Source organism: Fusarium keratoplasticum, chromosome 4, assembly GCF_025433545.1.
Source record: "Fusarium keratoplasticum isolate Fu6.1 chromosome 4, whole genome shotgun sequence".
Classification (NCBI taxonomy): domain Eukaryota; kingdom Fungi; phylum Ascomycota; class Sordariomycetes; order Hypocreales; family Nectriaceae; genus Fusarium; species Fusarium keratoplasticum.
In genome coordinates, this window is record NC_070532.1 from 4,743,226 (window position 1) to 4,763,661 (window position 20,436).

Here is a 20,436-nt window from a genome sequence, read left to right on the forward strand (position 1 = left end):
TGAAGCATTAGGTGATTGTTGGCCTCCCTGGCCTGGGCACGGCGAGACGATGTTTGGGTGATATAGGCCCGAGAAAACATCTCTCGCCACTACTGACCGAACAATGTTCAACATGGGGCGGACTGTGATCCGTTGCGCCGGACAAAGCCGTTGTGCAGGTGAATTCGTGCACACCCCTTCGTCTATCGACAGTTCCTCTACGACGTTAACATGAGGACCAGACGCAGGATGCCTGGGCATATCCATGCTTCCTCCTGGCCATGCAATAGCAGCCACCAGTCCAAGGATACCACTGGCTACTGAGATTGATGAGGCGGGTGAATACGCCAGGGGCTGTTTCTGAAAACACGCAGCTCAAGAGTGGTCCATCCCGCGAGGGCCAACAGAAGACTGGGGCATGGTGTTGAGGAGTTGGCCCCACGGACCAGAGCAATAATAGGCGATGCAGGACTCATCCCGGTAGAGGTTTTCGGGTCCGGAGCCCCTTCGGAGATGAATCTGGACGCGTTGGAATCCGCCTCTTGGTCCAAGAGAGCTTGCTTTTTGCTTATGGAAGATGTGGATGTTCCTGCATCGGCGAATCCTGGCACACATTGTTCCGTGATGATCCCCTCTTGCATAGGAGGTGGATCAACCACAACGGATTACGCATCCCGCTGTCACACACAAGGTTCTCACTCATCCTTGAGCCTGAGGTGCGTGTCCTGAGACGCTGACCCGAAGCCACACGGTCAGTCAGGCAAACGGTTCACGAATCGCATCATGGCCATGGGCAAGACTCAGAAGAGCAGATATTCCGTGAGGGATCATCAAGGAAGCCAGAAGGCATAGTTGGTGGCTATGCCCAAATACCGGCACCTCTCCAGGGTTCTTCCGGTTAAACACACTCACATACCGCAAGCTAGGGTGTCGAGAACCGTAAGAGGTTGGGAGTGGTGTCATATAGAGAGTCGGCCCTTGCAGCCCTGAGCTGCCGACAGCCAGAACGAGAGAGTTTTTCAAGGGGTTGCCAACAGCTGGAATCTCTTCCGAATCATTGGGTTCGTGTTGGTTCTCGCAATACCAAGTCCATGGCTCACAATCCCAGGCTGGTAGCAGGCAGCCTTGAGCAACCAGCATCCAATGGCTCGTGCCGAACATGGTGATACTGCTCGTCCCGGATCTGCACTCATTCTTTCCACAAGAGAAGCTCTCATCGACCACGAAGATGATCACGCCAGATGTCTCGCAGTCGCGAGTCGATCCAGCACAGACTAAACGCCTATACCCCGCCTGGAAAGGGGTGATCACTTCGTTGCGGTACGGCGGTCGAGATTTACGTACACGAGAACGTGACATGGTCAAAGTGTGGTTTTCTGCGCATGTAACCTCGACTGCAAGAGGACCAGGGAGGCCTGGGACAGCATGGACCAAGTCATCGTGGAAGAATCCGCCGGCATCTCGAGAGCTGGAAAAGTGCTTGGCCAACAGTCTGACCACCAATTTCGCCTTGTGTTGGTTCTCTTGCAGAACGTGCCCCTGACCCATGCCGAAAGGCTTGCAGAGTCCCGACAATGCGGTCACGGATGAGACCTGCAAGGAGTTGCGAGCTGTGTGAAGTTATAGTCTGCCACGCAGATATTGCGTTCAAACACACAAAGACCGCTCGCCGCATATCTAGCGTCGAGTTTAGGGCAACAAGATTCCATCTTGCTCGGCCCGCTATGGGGATCACCGGTGATCATTTCTAAAGGGAGTTTGTGGAGAGCTCATCTTGTTCCCCTCATGGCGGCCATCGCGCCTGGGTCTCGGGGGGAAGGCCCTTGGGCTGTATTTGGATAGGGCTTCGATTGGGGTTTCTATTACGAGTTCCTTTGTTTGCGGGCCTGGACGTGGTGTTGTCCCTGGACCAGGCTCTAAGCCTCTTGGGGTTTCCCAATGCAACTCTTTGTTGGTTGACGTTGCCACAATGTTATCCACTACCGGGATGAGCCTGTCGAGCATGGCCAAGGTGTCTTTGGACTGGCCGCCAAGGGGCGGGACAACGGCCGCTAAGACGGCACTCGCAACATTGGCACTTTGGCGTCCGGCACATGGTGGGTCAAGTTTCGGCCGAGCAAGGGTCCCTCTGATCCATCACACGATGCCGGGGATCAACTCCAACGACTCTCTTTGAAGACCATGCGCGGCTGACTGTAGATGCTACTCTGCGCGGTAACCGTCTCTTGAAACAGACGAGTCGCTTGTGAGCTCTGTTTGCTTCTTTCCTGTGCTGCCTTGACGAGACATTTACCGTCAGGTCAAAGAACTTTTGGATCTCGACACCCACCTTAGAAGCAAGCAGGGATGATGGAGCCTCAACCTGACATGCCGCCAACAGTCGGGATTGCAAGTGGCTCAGCACTTTGTGTTGGTCCATCTTCTTATGCATTGGATCCCCATGAAATTGGCATCCAGAATATCCAGTCTGTGGCCACGTGGTAGGGCATCTAGATGATGCTTTGTCCAGCACACGCCCCGAGGGCCAGCACAAGGGAGCACAGGTGCTTCCATCTGCGCGCCAGGATCTAGACGACATCGTCCGACGTGCGAGCTCTCTATCACCACTTTCTTTCATGGGGACTCACGATCCACCGAAAGGCGCAATCCTCTCCTTCAGCCTCCGACGCATGGACTCGTAAGTTGGTGAGCCGGCTCGGATCTCTGCTGCCCCCCTCCCGAACCCATCTCGTCGCGGGACCCGTTGCGGGAGCGGCTTTAGCATGGATCTAGAGCTCGGCCGGGGTACCCCTGAGAAAGTCATCCCGTCGACACGCCGAAGACCGGCTCTCGTTGGACCATCGGGGAGCCATCCCCCTAGTCATCTAGCCAAGCCATGGGTGTTTATCCGTCTTGCCTTGCCAAGCGATGATCCTATCCCCACAACGACAGTCCACTCGGGAGGCACTATCGACGGTCAACCACGAGGAGAAACGATGCCCTTGAACAGTTTCTATTTCCTGATTTGATCTAGAGCTCACCGTAGAGGGTGCTTATTCCGACCTCTACGAGGGAGCTGCCTGTAAGTGAGAGCCAAGCGAGGAGGGGAATATGCAGAGTCGACATACATGCTCGACCTGCGGGAAACATGCACCTGCAAAACGTGCCATCAGCTACCGGCAGGACGCAACCTGAGGAACCCGTCCTATACCACAGGTGAGAATGGATATTCTTGGAGTCACAGCCGGGGTCTGTTTTCTCGAACCTCGCATCGCGTAGCATGCCCCTGGAGGCTGTGAGGAACACAGCTGCAACCTGTTGGCCCGCCCGAGATGCATATATTGTCTCACAAGTCCGTTTCTTTCCTTCTTTTCTTCTTTTCCCTCAAGGAGCTTCATCTCTTCAAAACAAGACATCCCCTCTGAGTCTCATTGCAGATTAATATATCTGATCCTCTCGACCGATCAGATTGTCGGAGCCAAGTTGATCTTTGCCCACCCCCATCCTGGTTTAACGCATCAACGGCTCAATCTGCCTGGAGTCTCTGCTGCTCCTTCACCTCACTATTACCCTAATACTACCTTGTTCCCTCCCGCCCTGCCTCTTCTCTAAGCTTGTCTCCCCCCGCCAGATTCGACATGTCAGTCGTTGAGGAAAAGACGCCCACTGTGGCCGATGAGTCGCATCCTCCCAGCACGCCCAAGTCGGAGGACTATGCACCCATCGACCCCGCGGCGGAGAAGAAGTTGCTGATGAAGCTGGATCTATGCATCTACCCAACCCTGTTCATCATCTACATGATGTCCTTCCTCGACCGGATCAACATCAGCAATGCCAGGATCCAGGGGCTGCCACAAGAGATTGACCTCTCGGGCAACCGTTTCAACATTGCTCTCTTTGTACGTTTCTGTCCCGTGGAGATTCACAGACACTAACATTCACGCCAGGTGTACTTCATCCCCTACATCCTGCTCGAGGTGCCATCCAATATCCTCATCCGCAAGGTCCGCCCGTCCTTCTACCTCTCTGGGCTGATGTTCTGCTGGGGGATCATCAACATGTGCATGGGCTTTATTCACTCGTATGGATCTCTTGTTGCCCTGCGATTCCTCCTTGGTGCCTTTGAGGCTGGAGTCCTGCCCGGCATCATCTACGTGACGTCCATGTACTATAAGCGCCACGAATTCCAGAAACGCATGTCCTTCTTCTTCACAAGCACCCTCATCGGAGGTGCCTTTGGAGGACTGCTGGCCTACGGCATTGCTCGTCTCGGTGGCGACAAGGGCATGTCTGCTTGGCGATGGATCTTTATCATCGAGGGTGCCATCACCGCCTTCCTCTCCATCATTGCCGTCTTCCTCATCGCAGACTGGCCCGAGCAGGCTCGTTTCCTCACTGCTGAGGAGAAGACTCTCGTCCAGCGCCGCCTCGCTGCTGACACTGGTGACTCTTGCCGCATGGACACGCTCAACAAGTTCGCCACCGAGAGGATCCTGAAGGACTGGAAGATCTGGCTCGGTGCCTTCATGTACATGGGCATTGGTACTACAGGCTACGCTGGCGTCTTCTTCATGCCCACCATTCTGCTCGAGTTTGGCTGGAAGGCTGAGGAGGCCCAGGTCCAAACCATCCCTGTCTATGTGCTCTCGGCCGGCGTCATGCTCCTCTCCGCCTGGGGATCTGATCGTCTCAAGCACCGCTATGGCTTCGTCTTGACGGGTGCTTGCATCGCAACCATCGGCTACGCCATGCTTCTCGAGCAGGGCGGCAAGTCTCGCGACTACAAGTTTGCCGCCGTCTTCCTCATCAACGCCGGCGGCTACATCGCCACGCCCATCTGCCTCGCCTGGCTGCAAAACAACCTCTCCGGCCACTGGAAGCGCTCCTTTGGCTCCGCCCTCCAGGTCACCCTCGGCAACGTCGCCGGCATCATCGGCGCAAACATCTTCCTCGTCAAGGAGTCCCCCACCTACAAGACAGGCTACGGCACCGCCCTCGGAATGATGTGGATGGGCACCCTCGCCGCCACCCTCATGTTTGGCTTCATGTGGCGCGAGAACAGGAAGCGCGATGCCGGTGACCGCGATGACAGGCTCAGTCTGCCAGAGGAAGACTTGAGGAACATGGGTGACTGGCATCCGAGCTTTAGGTTTACCCTGTAAGACGATGACGAGACTCAAGAGATTATCGAGAACTGTGTATAAACGCTGTCGGCGTCGAACGCTGCTGGAATATGCATGTATATATGACTTTTACGTACATTGATGAGAGATGCGAGCATCTCATCTCGCTCAGGCAACTAAAAGATATCATGAATGAGTCTGTCTGAACATATACAGTGCTGTGTTGTGATCCCCTATTTCCCATGCGATGATATCAGGGCCAAGCTGGGATGAACTCTCAGGTAAGTGAGTATGGAAGGGGACTGGGCGGAAGAGGGCTAGTTATCCTCAACAAATTCTCGTCAATGCTCTGCTCTTCAAAAGAAAAGAAATTTTTTATACAATAGCAATCTCAGAGTAAGAGTGGACAGTGTGACGCCGAGACCCTTCCGTCATCCCTCCGGACTCGCCCCGGGGGATCCTGTCATGCCCCTGTTCTGATTGGCTAGTAGCCCCAATGGCCGACGCACATGCTACGGCGGTCGAAGATGGGAGAATTTGACAAGACATTAATCCAAGTACATAAAGAAGGGATCTTTCTATTTCATCTTGAGAGTTCAATGAATCAATCTTGATCTTTGTTGGTAATAGAAATACCGTCTTGTGCAATCGACAATCCTCCGAACACCTTCAACATCTCCCAAAATGCCCCCAGAAACACCACCACCAACGAAACAAGAACCTCCCACTATGCACGACCTCGAGAACAATTCTACACAATCCAAAAAGAATGCCTCGGCCTTCAAGTCCCTCGGCTGGCTCGACCGCTTCCTCGCCCTCTGGATCCTGCTCGCCATGGCGGTGGGCATCATCCTGGGCAACTTTGTGCCCTCGACAGGTCCGGCGCTAGAAAAGGGCAAGTTTGTCGGCGTCTCGGTACCGATTGCTGTAGGCCTTCTCGTCATGATGTATCCCATCCTTTGCAAGGTGCGGTACGAGTGTCTTCATGAGATCTTTGCCCAGCGCGATATCTGGAGGCAGATGCTCTTCAGTATAGTCATCAACTGGATCGTTGCGCCTTTCCTCATGGTATGTCCCTTCCCTCGCACCCATCGTCAAGTAGTATGGCGCCTTCAAAAAGGGCATCAACACAATGGACAAGAATCTGGGTCCGTACTTGTGCTGACTTGAACAGCTCGGTCTGGCATGGGCATTTCTTCCAGATAAACCCGAACTCCGCATCGGTCTCATCCTCGTGGGTCTAGCAAGGTGCATTGCCATGGTCCTGATCTGGAACGGCCTCGCAGGCGGTGACAGCGAGTACTGCGCCATCCTCGTGGCCATCAACTCGATCCTCCAGATGGCCCTTTACGCCCCCATGGCCATCTTCTTCATCAGCATCATCAGCGGGGAAGAAGGCGCCCTTGAAGTATCCTACGCGACCGTTGCCACGAGCGTAGCCGTGTTCCTGGGGATCCCTCTTGGTGCTGCTGTTATAACCCGCTTCTCGCTCCGAGCGATGCTCGGTTCGGATTGGTACGAACGGGTATTCCTGCGCATCGTCTCGCCGTGGTCCCTGATCGGACTTTTATACACGATCCTCATCCTCTTCGCCTCGCAGGGCCACCAAGTAGTCCACCAAATCGTATCCGTCATCCGCGTCGCAGCCCCCCTAATCGTTTACTTCATCGTCATCTTCTTCGCAACGCTGCTCGTGGCGCGGAAATGGGGCTTTGGATACCCGCTCTCGACGACGCAGAGCTTCACGGCTGCGAGCAACAACTTTGAGCTCGCGATAGCAGTGGCCATCGCCACCTATGGACCGGGGAGTGACCAGGCGCTCGCAGCGACTGTGGGACCGCTGATTGAAGTTCCGGTGTTGTTGGGGTTGGTGTATCTCCTTCGATGGGTTTCGGATAGATGGACTTGGAGGGCATGAGAGTTTGTGGTGGGATGCTTGATAGAGTTGAGAAGATGGAAGGAAAGGGGTCAACCGTAGAATAATAGACTCGGCGAGCATCAAGTCATCTCATCCATGAGGTCTAGAAGATCTGTGTTCCGGACCAAGCAATTATCGTTGTTGGAACAGCCGAGAGCAGCTCGTGCCTGAGAGATATCGGAATTTCCTCGAATCTGAGCCAGAATGGTGGCAGCCTCCATGCAGTGGATCTTGTCCACCGGCTTTGGTTTTGAAGTCTCCTGAGATTCGGGCTGTGGTTGGGAGCAACAGCTGAGCGTGGGTGCGTCTGTCTCTTGTTTGCAGGGTTGTGGAGATGGTGCTGCTGGCGTAGGTGTTGCGGAAGAGCGTGCCTTGAGCTGTCTTTGAGAAGAACATGGAGCACGGTCAGGAATGGCGCCGTTTGAACCACATCCGCTGGGCTGTGAGCAAGCTACTGGCCTTGGGGCAATTTTCACCGGTGACGCAGCACAAGGTGAATTCGACGCAGGGGTACACGCCATAGATGCGCCAGACGACACTCCCGCCCTCACAGCTTCGAGATAGGCCTCAACCTCATCCGCAGCAACCCCTTTCGAAGCGAGCAGACTCCTCAACGCGGCGTTCTCACCAGCGACGGCCCTCGCTACGCGCTGCATCTCGAGAGTAGCCTGTCCATCGCGGGTCTCGTACTCGCGAACCCGACGCTGTAGGTCGTCGAGGAGTTCACGCTGTCGCGCACGGGAACGACGCTGGTTCTCGCGGTTGAGAGCGAGGGATTCGGGGGTTCGGTTCTGGGGTCAGTCAGTGGTGCTTGCAATCTTCACAGGGGCCATCTCATACCTTTCGTGGCATCGGTTACAAGATCAAGCATGTATTATACCAAAATCAAACAAGCAAACGGATTGTCAAAGAAAGAATCGATGAGATCACAAGTCACGACGAGATTACGTGGCTCTAGACTCTCGTCGACGGGCTCCAGACGAGAGAAGCCTTGTCCAGCAAATTTTAGTTCCCACCAGCCATGAAAAGAATTGACAAAGCCTCCACTCTCACAAGCCATTTCGGACATTCACCTCAACACTCTTCTCTTATACAGCATCCGTATTATACAGTCTCTAGAAGGAGGATTTATAGCCGTATTATAATACTCTAAACAATATTATAGATCTTATCTACCCCCATATCTCAGCAAATCCCCAAAATCTGATTTCAAAGCCCCTCCACTTTTTCTTCCCTTCCCCAGTGTCCACCCCCCGGCTGCAAGTTTCTCAATTAGGTAATCTCTCGGCCTCCAAATTCCGGCACATGGGGATTCTTTTCCCCCATCATCATTAACTTCTCTCTTCTTCCTCCCCCGCCGCCAATTGATCCGTCGCGCAACATCCGAGTCCAATTAAGCTGCCTCTAATCACTCAATTGCCATGATTTGTAACGCCTGTCGTCGCGCTGCGATGCGCACACGCCTTCCTATGCGATCCCTCCTCCGAGCTCCCACAGTCTCTCGCTCAACAACGCCCTTCTCTATCCGTCAACCCGCTCGTCTCCTCTCAACTTCTCTCCCTCGACGATCCTCCCCAGCTCTCGAGGAAGAACCCGATCTACCCTCAATGACACCCGCTGAATCCGCCATTGCCGAAATCCTCGCAGAGAAACTCTCCCCGAGCGAGCTGCTCGTCCAGGACGTCTCGGGCGGCTGTGGGAGCATGTACGCCATCGATATCACATCCGCCGCCTTCAAGGGCCAGACAATTCTCAAGCAGCAGCGTATGGTGAATGCTGCATTGGGTGATCTCGTCAAGGGCTGGCACGGCGTGCAGATCCGGACAAAGATTCCCCAAGATGCGTAACGAAACAAAGATTCAAGAACAAATTGAGACGACAACATTCATGAGCTAGACGGCATAAAACACACACATTGAGAGGGGTATGGGACGGGAACGGCTATTGTACAATTACGACAACTGGAAAAAAACGAGGCGACAAGTCTTGAAATTGACGAGATAAGGCATTTGCGACTTCAGTGAATAGGTTATCGATGACTTTGCCCTGGGTCATTGGTATTCTTTTTCGCTGAACCCGTAACTGCCTCATCTCTTCAGTTTCAAGACTTGGCGCCTCGGTTTTGGGAGGACGGAAACTGGGAACTCAGGAGGCCAACCGTCACTATACCATTGGGACATTGGAGACGGGTCTGTTATTTACGGCATTGTACTACCAAAGACGGCCAAGGGTCGAGGCGCACATTATCGGTGGCCAGATTAGAAAAATCTCATCTTTACATTCAACCAAGGAGATTGGCCAACAACAGCCCATGAGCGACGCGTCCAAGTCCCGCTTCAGCAAGTGCTTTGGGGGGGGGACAATACGACCTTGGCCGTGGATCCTCGGTGACAACGGTCTGAGGCCTCTTCCGAGCGAGTTTGAGGTTGTGAAGCTGGGTTCTCTTGGTCTCCAAGACAACGAGGGCACATTCATGTCAGGTTGGGCATTGAAGAGTAGGTGAATTTATCACGACTTAGTCTTGGACGTGAGGATGAGGCATGAACAGCGTGAGAAGAAGTGTTATTAGGTGTTGGCATAACATTCAAAAAATTGATAAGAGACATTATTGCCTCAAAACAATTTGTCCTACTTTAAGGCCATTCTATCAAGGTACCTGGTCATAAATTTACTACTACCTAAGTAGAGCATGACGGATATGGAGCCAAGTGCACACTGCATGTAGCATATCTACTCCCTCCTGAGTAGCAGCACATTCACTTCAATCACCTCACATCAACGAGTCAATCAGTCATGCATGGTAAAGAAATATTGATATTGAACATGTCTTGTAAATCCAATGCCTTACGCCTCATACACATCCCACCACTTCTCTATCCTCCATCATTTCTAATGTCTTGACGACGTGACGTAAAACCATAAGCAGCGTAAATCGCCTCTAAAAACACACATTAGGAGATTCCTCCGAATCGAATGTCCTCTTATCCTCCTCCTCTACTTCTAATCCCCTCTCTACTGCTGGAGGTACTTGAGAATCTGCTCCCGCTCCTCAACGGGCATGACCCTCAGGACCTCACGAACACCAGTCCAGCCAGCCTTGGCGTGGCCTCGGACAACACTGGCAACCTCGGCAGCCAGCACCTCAGACTTGAGAGAATCAACCTTTTCACCAATAGTCTTGCGCTCAGTCTCATACCACTCAGTGACGGCCTGGTCGTCCTTCTCCCAGTCGACAATGCCCGACCAGCTGCGGAGAAGGTGCAGGTACTTGGCACGCGTCTCGGCGTTCTTAGCAGCAGTCTGGCTGTGCGAAGTGCTGATGATGGTCGAGGTCATGCGGCGGATGATGTACTCCTCGTTGAGACGGCGGCGAAGACGCCAGTAGAAGTAGCGACGAGCGTTGGTCCACTCAAGAGAGTCTCGGATAACACCCTTGGCCTTCATGCGGCCAGCACGGTCGTGCAGGTCGGCGAACTGAACCGCGATCTGGGCGTACACGGGCAGCAGCTGCTTCTCGCGGATGGCCATCTTCTTCTTAATCTCGTCGGCCTCCTCGGTAGACAGGCTGAGGTCCTCGAGCTGCTTCTTGAGGCCGGCATACTCAGGATCCATGCGTTCCATGGTCTTGACCTGCTTGTCCTTGCGGTACTTGATACCAATGATACCCTCGGGCTCAAGGACACCGCCACGGGCCTCGACATCGGCGTACATCTCCATAGCCGTGGGGTTGATGGTAGGGTCAACGACGACCCAAGATCCACCACGGAGCTCACCAAAGGGAGGAATGTAGATGAAGATGGGCTGCTCGTACTTGACGAGAGCGTCGACGATGAAGGAACCATACTTGAGCACCTCGTTGTACATGTCTCGCTGACCACCAGAGAAACCACGCCAGTTGGCAAGGATCATCAGGGGCAGCTGCTCACCGTTGTTGAAGTCGTTGATGGCCTGGGCAGTCTTGAAGGCAGAGTTGGGGTACCACACACCACCGGCTTCGTTGCTGACCTGCTCGATAGAGTCAGGGTTGGCAGGGTCGGCAGGAGTAATGTTCTCAACCGATCGAGTCTCGACAGCGATGACACCCATGGGGATACCACCAAGACGAGCACGGCCGACAACAACAGTCTTGGCCCAGCCACCGAGAGCCTCGACGAACGAGTCCTTGTCGAACAGACCAGACTCGAAGCCGTCCTCACCCTCGCGGCCACCAATCATCCACCGGACATCGTAGGGCTGCTTCTGGGGAGGGAAGTAGGTGATGTCACGGTCCCAGTCGTCCACGCTAGGGCTGACGGGCACGGGGCTGTTGCGCTTCTCGGGAACAAACGACATCCACTCGACAATCTTGGAGACACCAGCAAAGTCGTCGTTAGCGGTCATATGGGAGACACCATTGCGGTACATGATCTGAGTGCCACCGAGCTGCAGGTTAGAGGTGTACACCTCACGACCAAGCAGGTTGTTAAGGGCAGGGGCACCAGTCAGGATGATGGGCTGACCCTCAATCTGGACAGCACGCTGACCGAGACGGACGAGGTAAGCACCAATACCTATTGAATGTTAGAGAAGCACTTTCGTTACTGGACAAATCAACTTACCAACTGATCGGCAGGTCACCAGGGTCACGGTGAAGATGTCGTTGTAGGCTCGGCTGGTGGCGCCGGCAATAAGACCGGATCCCCTCAGACACTCAACACCAAGACCCTCCTCCTTACCAATAATGGTGACAATCTTGTGTCGCTTCTCACCATCCTCAGAGACCTCTTCGGTGATGACGTCCTTCTCGAAGCGGGTCTTGGTCTCCTCATCAAGGTAGAGGTATCGGAAGCCACCCTGCTGGTTGTTGGCATCATTCCAAGCAACCTTGAAGTGGCCCATGAGCTCATCCGCAAGACCAAGGCGAGCACCAGAGTTGGCAGACAGGTAGATACGGGGAATACCCAGCTTGCGAGCAAGCTCAGTGCACTTGTGGAAGAAGTCATCTTCCTTAGGACCGAAAGAACCAATCTTGTAGGTAATATCGTTGGCAATGACGATGAATCGTCGGCCGTTGGGGTACTCAGGGGTGCGAGCCCGGAAGATCCAGCCGACCATACCACAAGTGTTGGTACCAGGCTCACGGTTCACCTCGTCAAGGTTGTCCTTGTCATCAAGCACGAGCTCAGTGAAGCTGATGCAGTCACCAGTCTTGGGCTGCTGAGAGGCCAGGCTGGGCTGAAGCTTGACGGCCTTGGTCCAGGTGTTCTGGATAGCCTGTCGGAACAGCTCAGGGAAGTCGTAGACGTACTGAGTGCCCATGAGGTGAGCCTTGTATCGCTTAGGCTGGAGCCAGTTCTTGGTGGCATAGGGAGTAGAGACGGGCAGCAGATGCATGGGACCCTTCTCGTGGGTACCGCCAATGCTGTGGAAGACCCACTCGCCCTTCTCCGACTTGCGCTCGGCGTACATGTCGACGTCAACGACGTAGCCGGAGGTGTTGGTGATGACAACACGGAGAGGGTAAGGAGTTCCGGTCTGGGGATCCGTGCAAATAATGCGGATCTCGACCTGAGCGATACGGAGGCGCCAAGCTCGGATACCGAATCGGTCAAGGAAGCCCTGCAGGGACTCCTCAACCTCCTTGGGCTGGAGCTGGAACACGGGGGTGAAGTTGATGAAGACCTGGTTCAGATCGGAGTTGTTGTTGCCGATAATCTCCAGGGCATCAAAAATGTCGTTAACGACACGGTCAGCCTCAGAGATGAGATACTCGGCGGTGGGAATCTCATCCCGAAGACGACCAGGACGGATGACAGCACGAGTAAAGTATCGCTTGTCAGTGTCCACAGCCTTGCCAACACCCTCGTACACGTGGATGCTCTTGTTCTCAGTGAAAACAGGCTTGATGTGGAACTTGGCCAGACGAGCGAGCTCAAGCTGGAAAGCAAGAGCGGGCTCGCTGTGACGAATGCTGTCATCTTCCTTGTACTCGGGTCCTCGGAAAGTGTAGTACCCGGGGTAGGAGCCATCACTGTGACCGCAGATGAAAGTCAGACGACGGACACCTCGAGCGAGGAGCTCATCCTTGTACTGCTCAACGATAGGCAGGATGCGCTCAAGAGTCTCACGGTCATCGCGGGTCTCAGAGTCGCGGATAGCGACGTTGATAACAGCGGACAGCTCCTCCACCTCCTGCTTAGCCTGGACGGGCTTGCGCTTACCACTCAGGTCAGGGATAAGACCGGGAGTGGTGTGCTTCTTCCTCTGCCTCTGCTCAGTAGCCAGGGTCTCAAGAGCCTTGCCGATAAGATCCTCAGCATCGTCGATGTACTTGCAAGGAACAATGACACCCTTGCGAGTAGGCTCATCCTCCCACTTGTGGGTGAGGTAGGACATGTCGCTGATCGAGTGAATTCGCTTAAAATTGAACTCGCCTCCGCTGGGGGTAGCAGGGGTAGAGGGGGCAGCAGACTGCAGAGGCAGACCGAACTCGGACTGGCCAAGCTTGCGAAGCTGGAAGTCCCAAGACACAAACAGGGGGGCGTCAGACTCGTCCTGATGGTACTCGATCGACTTGAGGATGTAGGCACGGTACGCTCGGCGAACATAAACCTCAAGAGAAGCCAGAGACACCCAGGGGTCATCGTGAGCAAAGAACATGGTCAAGACGTCGAAGACAGTGTACTTGGAGTCAACGACCTCCTTGATGATGTCCAGGCTAGGCTCACGGTGGTCCCAGCCAGTCTCACCGTATCGGGACTCGATAACGGAGGTGCGCAGGATGTGCTCCAGCTGGGCGGTTCTCTCCTCGAGGGAAGGAAGAGAGCACTGGATCATGATCTCACGGGCCTTGAGGGAGACCTTAGAAGTGGGGCGCGAAGACTGGAGCTCGGTGAGCAGGCGAAGAGTGTCGCGAAGGTTCTTAGCAATGTTGCCAGCCTTGGGCTTGTTGGGGCGGTACTCCTCAAGAATAGCCAGGACGAAGGAGCTCTTGGCGCTCACACGGCTGTGAGACAGGACAGTGTGAACAACCTTCATGATGTCGTCCTTGTGCTGGTCACGGAGCTTAAGAACAACAGCATCCTCCTGAGGCTGGTTCATGAAGAGGTTCTCAACCTCCCAGTACTGCTCGAGAAGACCCTTGATGACGGAAAGCTCACGGTTCTTCTGGCCCTCAGAGTACATGTCGATGACCTCAGTAAGGGGAGCGAGGGTGGTCTTGAGCATGTCAGCATCAGCAGGAGCGACATTGTCCTCGAGGAACCGGTGGAAAGCCTTGCCAAGGGACTTGGCAGGGAACTCGGCGTGTCGGGACTTGGCGCGGTCGACGATCTGGGTGAACTGAGCATCGAGCTTCTGGGGCATGCGGGCGTGGAGGGCTGAGAACTGAGCGTTCCACTCGCTGTAGGGCAGCTCGGGGTCTCGGAGAACCTCAATGAGCTCCTTGAGGGTAGGCAGCATAATGACGGAGTTGTCGTAGCCGAGAAGAATGTTGTTGAGGATGTTGTAGAGGACGGAGAAGCGCTGAGCGGGCTTGGAACCGATGACAACAGGCTCGCCGTAGGCAGGGAGCTTGTCAACGAAGGCCTGAGCCTGCTTCACGCGGGTAGGGTCATCCAGGGCAAGAATACCAAGGATGTCACCGGCCTCGAGAGTGGCTCCGGGCTGCTTGATGAGCTGGACAACACCATCCTCCTGAGCAACGAGGGGCATGTACATCTTCATGACCTCGACCTCAGCATAGGTCTGACCAGCTCGGACGTGGGCACCGTTCTCGACAGTGTACTTGACGAGCTTACCAGGGCTAGGAGAGCGAAGCTGGGTAGGATCGTTCTCCTGCTCCAACAAGCAGGTCTTGTTGTCGACGGACAGACGGGTAGCACCAACTTCCTCCTTCCAGTAGACGTTATGGCTTCGTCCGTCGAGCAGGATAAGGAGACCACCGTCGCTCAGAGCACGGACACCAACCGAGCACTTGGAGCCGTTGATGAAGAGATGGTAGCTGTCAGAGCTGGCACGGGTGGCGGTGAACTTGTATCGGAAACCCTCGTAGATGAAGTCGATGGTGAAGACCGTCTTCAGGATATCCTTGGAGGGAACCTGACCCTTCTCGAGGCCAGCGCGATACTCGGCCATACAAGCCTCACTGGCAATGTGAGCCTTGGTGATGGCACCACAGACAACGGCGAGCATAGTCTCAGGTCGCTCAGCGGTAAGACGCTTGGAGATGAGCTCATCCAGCCAACCAGTGGAGATGGTATTCTCCTCAAAGGCCTCGGTCTCGAGAAGCTTGACGAGGTACTCAATGGTGGTTCGGAAATCACCACGAATGCTCAGCTCCTTGAGGGCCATGACCATGTGCTTCCGCGAAGCAGAACGGTTCTCGCCATAAGCGAAAATGTGACCAAACTGGGAGTCCGAGAAACTGTGAATACCACCCTGCGAACCGACGGAGAAGTAACCCCAGACGTTGGAGCTACTCCTGAAGTTGAGCTCGTGCATGACACCGTTGGAAGGCTTGAAGCCCTCACCAGGATCCTCAGAGGTGATTCGGCAGGCGGTGGTGTGGCCCTTGGGCTGGGGTCGTCGCTGGCTCAGGGCGGTGCCCTCGTTCTTGAACTCGAAATCGATCTCGCTCGACGTCTTGGGGTCGACGCCGTACAGGAGTCGAATATCGCGGATGCGGTGAAGGGGAAGACCCATAGCAATCTGCAGCTGAGCAGCAGGCAGATCGACACCACTGACCATCTCAGTGGTAGGATGCTCGACCTGGAGACGGGGGTTGAGCTCCAGGAAGTAGAACTTGTCGTCGGCGTGGGAGTAGAGGTACTCGACGGTACCAGCGGAGACGTAACCGACCAGCTTACCGAGACGGACAGCGGCCTCCTCCATGGCCTTGAACGTGTCGGGCTTCGCAATGGTGACGGGAGCCTCCTCAATAATCTTCTGGTGACGTCGCTGAACGGAGCAATCTCGGCCGAAGAGGGAGATGTTGTTGCCGTACTGATCAGCAAGCAGCTGGACTTCGAGATGTCGGGCGTTGCCGGCGAGCTTCATGATGAAGATGGGAGAGCCAGGAATTTCGCTGGCGGCGGCCTTGTAGAGAGCCTCGAAACCCTCCTCGGCTATGGCCTTTCGGATACCCTTACCACCACCACCCTCGGAGGCCTTGATCATGACGGGGAAGCCAATCTCCTTGGCCTTCTCCAGACCCTCCTCCCACGAGGTCACACATCCCTTGGCGTAGATGTCGTCGGCAACGGTGACAATGCCCTTGTCGTCGACAGCGACGTCGCTGACGCCAGTTCCCGACCAGGGAATGCAAGGCACGTCGGCGTGTTGTGCTACGATTGTGGAGGAGATCTTGTCGCCTAGTGATCGCATGGCGGAGCCGGGGGGGCCGATGAAGACGATCTTCTTTGGAGAGGCGGCCAGCGACTCTGGCAGCTTGGGGTTCTCGGAGGCGTGGCCCCTGAGTTGGTCAGTATCTCGTGTATACAGAATCGCAGCCAGCAAAGACTCACCATCCAGCCCAGACGGCATGGACGTTCATGCGCTCAGCAATATCCACAATCAGCTCGACGTTGGCATAGTTGTGGTTGTTGGTGCCGCCGGGAACCTCGACGTAGTGGTCGGCCATTCGAATGTACTCTGCGTTGGCCTGCAGATCTTCGGGGGTAGCCATCACGGTGAAGTGAATGGCTCGCTCGTCGCCGAACGTCTCGTAGGCCCATTTTCGGACTGATCGGATCTCCTTGACGGCGGCGATACCGTTGTTCGCAATGAGGACCTGTACCACGCGAGCAAGCTCTGGTCAGCTCAACAATTCTACCATGGGGGATTTGGCGGGGTCGAGATGCCGCTCCGGGAACCTCGAAACTCGCAAAAGGGGCTTCTCACGTTGGTGATAACGGTGTGACCGCCGTTCTGGACAACAAAGTCCTTGACCTTGCTGGGAGGCGCATTCTCTACTCGGTTTCCGCCGATGAAGTGGTCTGCGATATTGAACTTCTCTGCATACGACGCTTTGCCATTGACGTAGGGCACCGACCGCCCATTGGCACCCTCCTGGGCACCAGCTGAGATCTCAGTCATGGCTTCTGCGTTGTGTGTATGTGAAAGAGAAGGAGGAGGAGGAGAAAGAAAGAATCGCGGGCGGAGGAGATTATGGATTTGTTGGAAAAAAGAGGTTTCCAGGAGGAGGAAGAATTGATGAGCTTTGGTTCGCTGTCTTTGCTCAGGGCGTCATGAACCGGCACAGTCCAGTCAGGCGGGTGCGCGCAGGGCAGGCACGGCAGGGGTAGCTCCGACCCAGAAAAAAAACAAAGACCTTCTCTGTTGTTGGGAAGGCTCAGTGGAAAGCGTCCCGGTAGGTGGGAGCGGTTGGTATACGCGCTAAAAAATAATACAAGAGGGCGAAGGGGGATTAAAATGAGGTGGATAGGATAGGATGGATGGGAGAGAAGACTTTGTATGTACTGAACGTGAGGAGGACGTCCAGGGATTATACAGAGAACAGGGCTTCACAACCTGTTCGTCTTCCAATTGATTCTCTATGGGACTTGAGAAGAGGAGGAGAGGGGGACAAAGATCAGAGGAGAGAATCTGTCTGAAGGATGCGGGAGACCTCAAGTACAAAAAAAAAACGAAGCTACAAGACATGCACAATGCTACGGGATCTGCCCAATCCCCTTGCACCTGGAGCTAATCCCGCCACGGATGGTCCCTCCTCTGCGGGTTGTTGACCTCCACTCTGTCTCTACTGTTGGCTTAACCTAGGGGGGCTCACTTGTTGTTGGCTAGGTGGTGGCAAGCCCTTTGCTCGGCAGCTGGCGGGGGAGACAAACTAGAACTGTTGGGACGGGAGGACAAGATGGAAGGCCGGGCGTAAGCCGAGCGATCAAGGGGTGGAGGGGGGGCCGGGATTAGGAACCAGCAAAGGGGAAGAGAGGGAAAAAAGTGACACACTGACTCCCCCAAAGAAAAAAAAATTGGAGGTGGCCCGGTGGAGTTCCCAGGTGGTGATCTCCCAGGTGGAATTGGCGCGTCCTTTCAGGGTCCAGCGGGAGACATGGAAGTTCAATGGGTGAGGTGAGGTCGAGGGTTGAGGGGCCGGCACTCGCTCCAGGTGGGGATGCCCGTCAAGCTCTCTCTCTCTCCCAAAGGGCCAAGGCGGGCCAGGCGGCTCCGGGGAGCAGCGCGGTTGAGCGGGCATATTTAGTAAGGGGGGCGTGGAAGATTTCCCCTTCCCATCGCGGGGACTCTCGGGTTTGTTGGAGACAAAGCCCGTAGACGGAGACCGAACGACTTGCCGGAATCCGCATCGGAAGCCGGCTTATAATTGATGACCATGATGATGATGATTGCTCATGATGTAGGCGTGATCATGAGTCTGATTGATTCTATTTGACGGGTTCCGATACCGAGATGGCTGATAACCAGACGACCTGCTCATTCTGGACCTGCCATCAGCTGACTGTGCGTGTAAGTGGCCGTCCGACATAAAGAGCTGCGAGACGGGGAGATGAGATGGATAAGATATGTCGTCATGACACGAGCATCCACGACCAAATATTGCCTGAAAACGATAGACGCATGAAATCGAAGATGAGCAGAAGTAATTGAATAAGAATTGAAATTAGCCCCCAAGAAAGGCATCACGTATTACGCCCCCATGTCGAGCTACTCGGAACCCGATCGATCACCAGTTGGACAATACGATTTCCCGAAGAATCCCAATTCATTACCGACATGTCCGGGCTGACCACACGAAAATCGCATGCACGTCACGATATAATCCACAGCAACAGCAGCCTTTCTCTCGTAGCCTCGCAGTCGTGAATCGCAAGGCTGCCCAGGGATGTGTCCATCCGAAAAAAAAGCCACAGGCGCAAGCCCAGGTGTTGGGAGCCAGTCGGGAGCGACTGATGCGCGGCGTTGAGCCACGCTTCCAAAACGCCCTCTTTTCCAAGTGACGTGTGTGTCCCTTAGCCCGGAACGACACTGTACCGAGCGGGAGCTTCGTCAACAGGGACAAGGGGCTGTCATTTCGCTTGACCTTGCGAATATCCCAGCGCAGAGGGTTGATGAATCGTGGTCAATTGGGTCGATCCTACTATTAATCGTGGCTCTGGGTATCCATTACTACCTAGCCAAGCCCAGCTAGAAAGCTTCCTGAGCTCCCTCTTCTTCCATGAGCCTCCATTATCCCAAGATGAACATCTCCACTCCCGTGTAAATGCTTCATCCACCCCTGTCAAAGGTCAGGTCATCCCCAGCATTCAACACAAGCCTCTGATATCACATCTAGAGTTTTCGTCATCGCGATAAGGCAAAATGCCTCCATCTCCAAATGTCATTCAACAACCTATTTCCCTCTCCCTTGACATTCCAAGCCCGCTCCCAACCCCAAACTTCCCAATCATCCAAGACATCCATATCAAACCCCATGCACAGACATCATGTACCTTGCCTTCTCCGCTAACGCCCAATGACACTAGCGCCCTACCTTAATTCTCCCACCCCCAGGCACAAGAAGAGACAAGAAAAAAAATGGAACAGGAGCCGTCCCCAATTGTTGAGCCCCAAACCCGAAATCTGGATCCATGTATCAGGTTCCTCTGCCAATTAGATGCCCCCTCGGGGTCCCGCGGGCCGCCGCAGAGCCGCAGCCTTGAGCGGTCATCCTCCGAGTCCCAACATTGTAGGCGTCCCCGGGATGCCGGCAAATCCAAAGCAAAAGATTGCAGGTTTTGATTCAGAGATAGACACACTGCGCTGGGCCAGCGGAACTGTAGTACGTACTCCCCCACCCCCTTCGAGGGTTGAGGTTGGAACGTCATGCAAGATGCCGATGCCGATCTCTTTCCCTTGACTTTGCAGGGCCAATGGTGAGCAGGGTATTCTACAGTTGAGCTTCAGAGTTGCACCCGGTATCTCAGACTAGCTTGTCTTGAGGCAACAACGCTCAACATGATGATCATCACCACCGTCTCGTGTAATCTCAACGGCTTGTTGCGCGCGTTGCAGGTTGGAAACTCAATTCATTGCTGGCACCGAGCACTGCAGTATGATGAGGCGCAATCTCTGTAAATCTGTGCATCACCTTGTCATTCCATATCCGGGATCCTCCATCATATCACCGCCCCACAGTCAATCCAAAATCCAGAAACAGCACTTAATGGTATCAAGTTGTGTATTGGGCGTTTTCAAGGCCGGGCATCTCCCAGTCCTCAAGCTAAGGTATACTATCGTACGCCTCCACAGTCTGTATCTACTCCTCTTCTCTTCCCCTTCCCCTCCCCTGATCAACAAAGGAAAATAAGATAGGTTTAACTAATTCACGGGCCGCCGTTTGTCGTTCGCCAGCCTTGTCAGACATCGAACCACTCCCCACACTGTCGATGTCGCCCTCTCCGCCCCCGCGAGGGAACCAGAAGTAGCCTCGCATCATCTTCC

General features: G+C 54.6%; 4 protein-coding genes and 1 pseudogene across 5 annotated transcripts, besides 1 other annotated feature; 3 read left to right on the forward strand and 2 right to left on the reverse strand.

Moving 5' to 3' along the window:
- Positions 1-3,596: 3,596 nt before the first annotated feature.
- Positions 3,597-5,120, forward strand: NCS57_00648600 (MFS domain-containing protein; the record flags this gene model as incomplete). Its single annotated transcript, XM_053056373.1, has 2 exons — positions 3,597-3,857; positions 3,906-5,120. 2 exons carry the CDS (start codon positions 3,597-3,599, stop codon positions 5,118-5,120), a joined length of 1,476 nt encoding a protein of 491 aa, XP_052915328.1.
- Positions 5,121-5,711: 591 nt separating this feature from the next.
- On the forward strand, positions 5,712-6,999 carry NCS57_00648700 (annotated as a pseudogene). Its single transcript has 2 exons — positions 5,712-6,149; positions 6,256-6,999.
- Positions 5,712-6,999: a sequence feature.
- Positions 7,000-7,079: 80 nt separating this feature from the next.
- On the reverse strand, positions 7,080-7,851 carry NCS57_00648800 (uncharacterized protein; the record flags this gene model as incomplete). The annotated part of the gene is made up of 2 exons (XM_053056374.1): positions 7,080-7,790; positions 7,840-7,851. 2 exons carry the CDS (start codon positions 7,849-7,851, stop codon positions 7,080-7,082), a joined length of 723 nt encoding a protein of 240 aa, XP_052915329.1.
- A 599-nt stretch (positions 7,852-8,450) lies between these two features.
- NCS57_00648900 (uncharacterized protein) lies at positions 8,451-8,846 on the forward strand (the record flags this gene model as incomplete). Its single annotated transcript, XM_053056375.1, has 1 exon — positions 8,451-8,846. The coding sequence occupies one exon, from the start codon at positions 8,451-8,453 to the stop codon at positions 8,844-8,846; it is 396 nt and encodes a 131-aa protein (XP_052915330.1).
- Positions 8,847-10,011: 1,165 nt separating this feature from the next.
- Positions 10,012-17,073, reverse strand: NCS57_00649000 (uncharacterized protein; the record flags this gene model as incomplete). Its single annotated transcript, XM_053056376.1, has 4 exons — positions 10,012-11,549; positions 11,598-16,450; positions 16,503-16,768; positions 16,879-17,073. 4 exons carry the CDS (start codon positions 17,071-17,073, stop codon positions 10,012-10,014), a joined length of 6,852 nt encoding a protein of 2,283 aa, XP_052915331.1.
- Between the last annotated feature and the right edge of the window lie 3,363 nt (positions 17,074-20,436).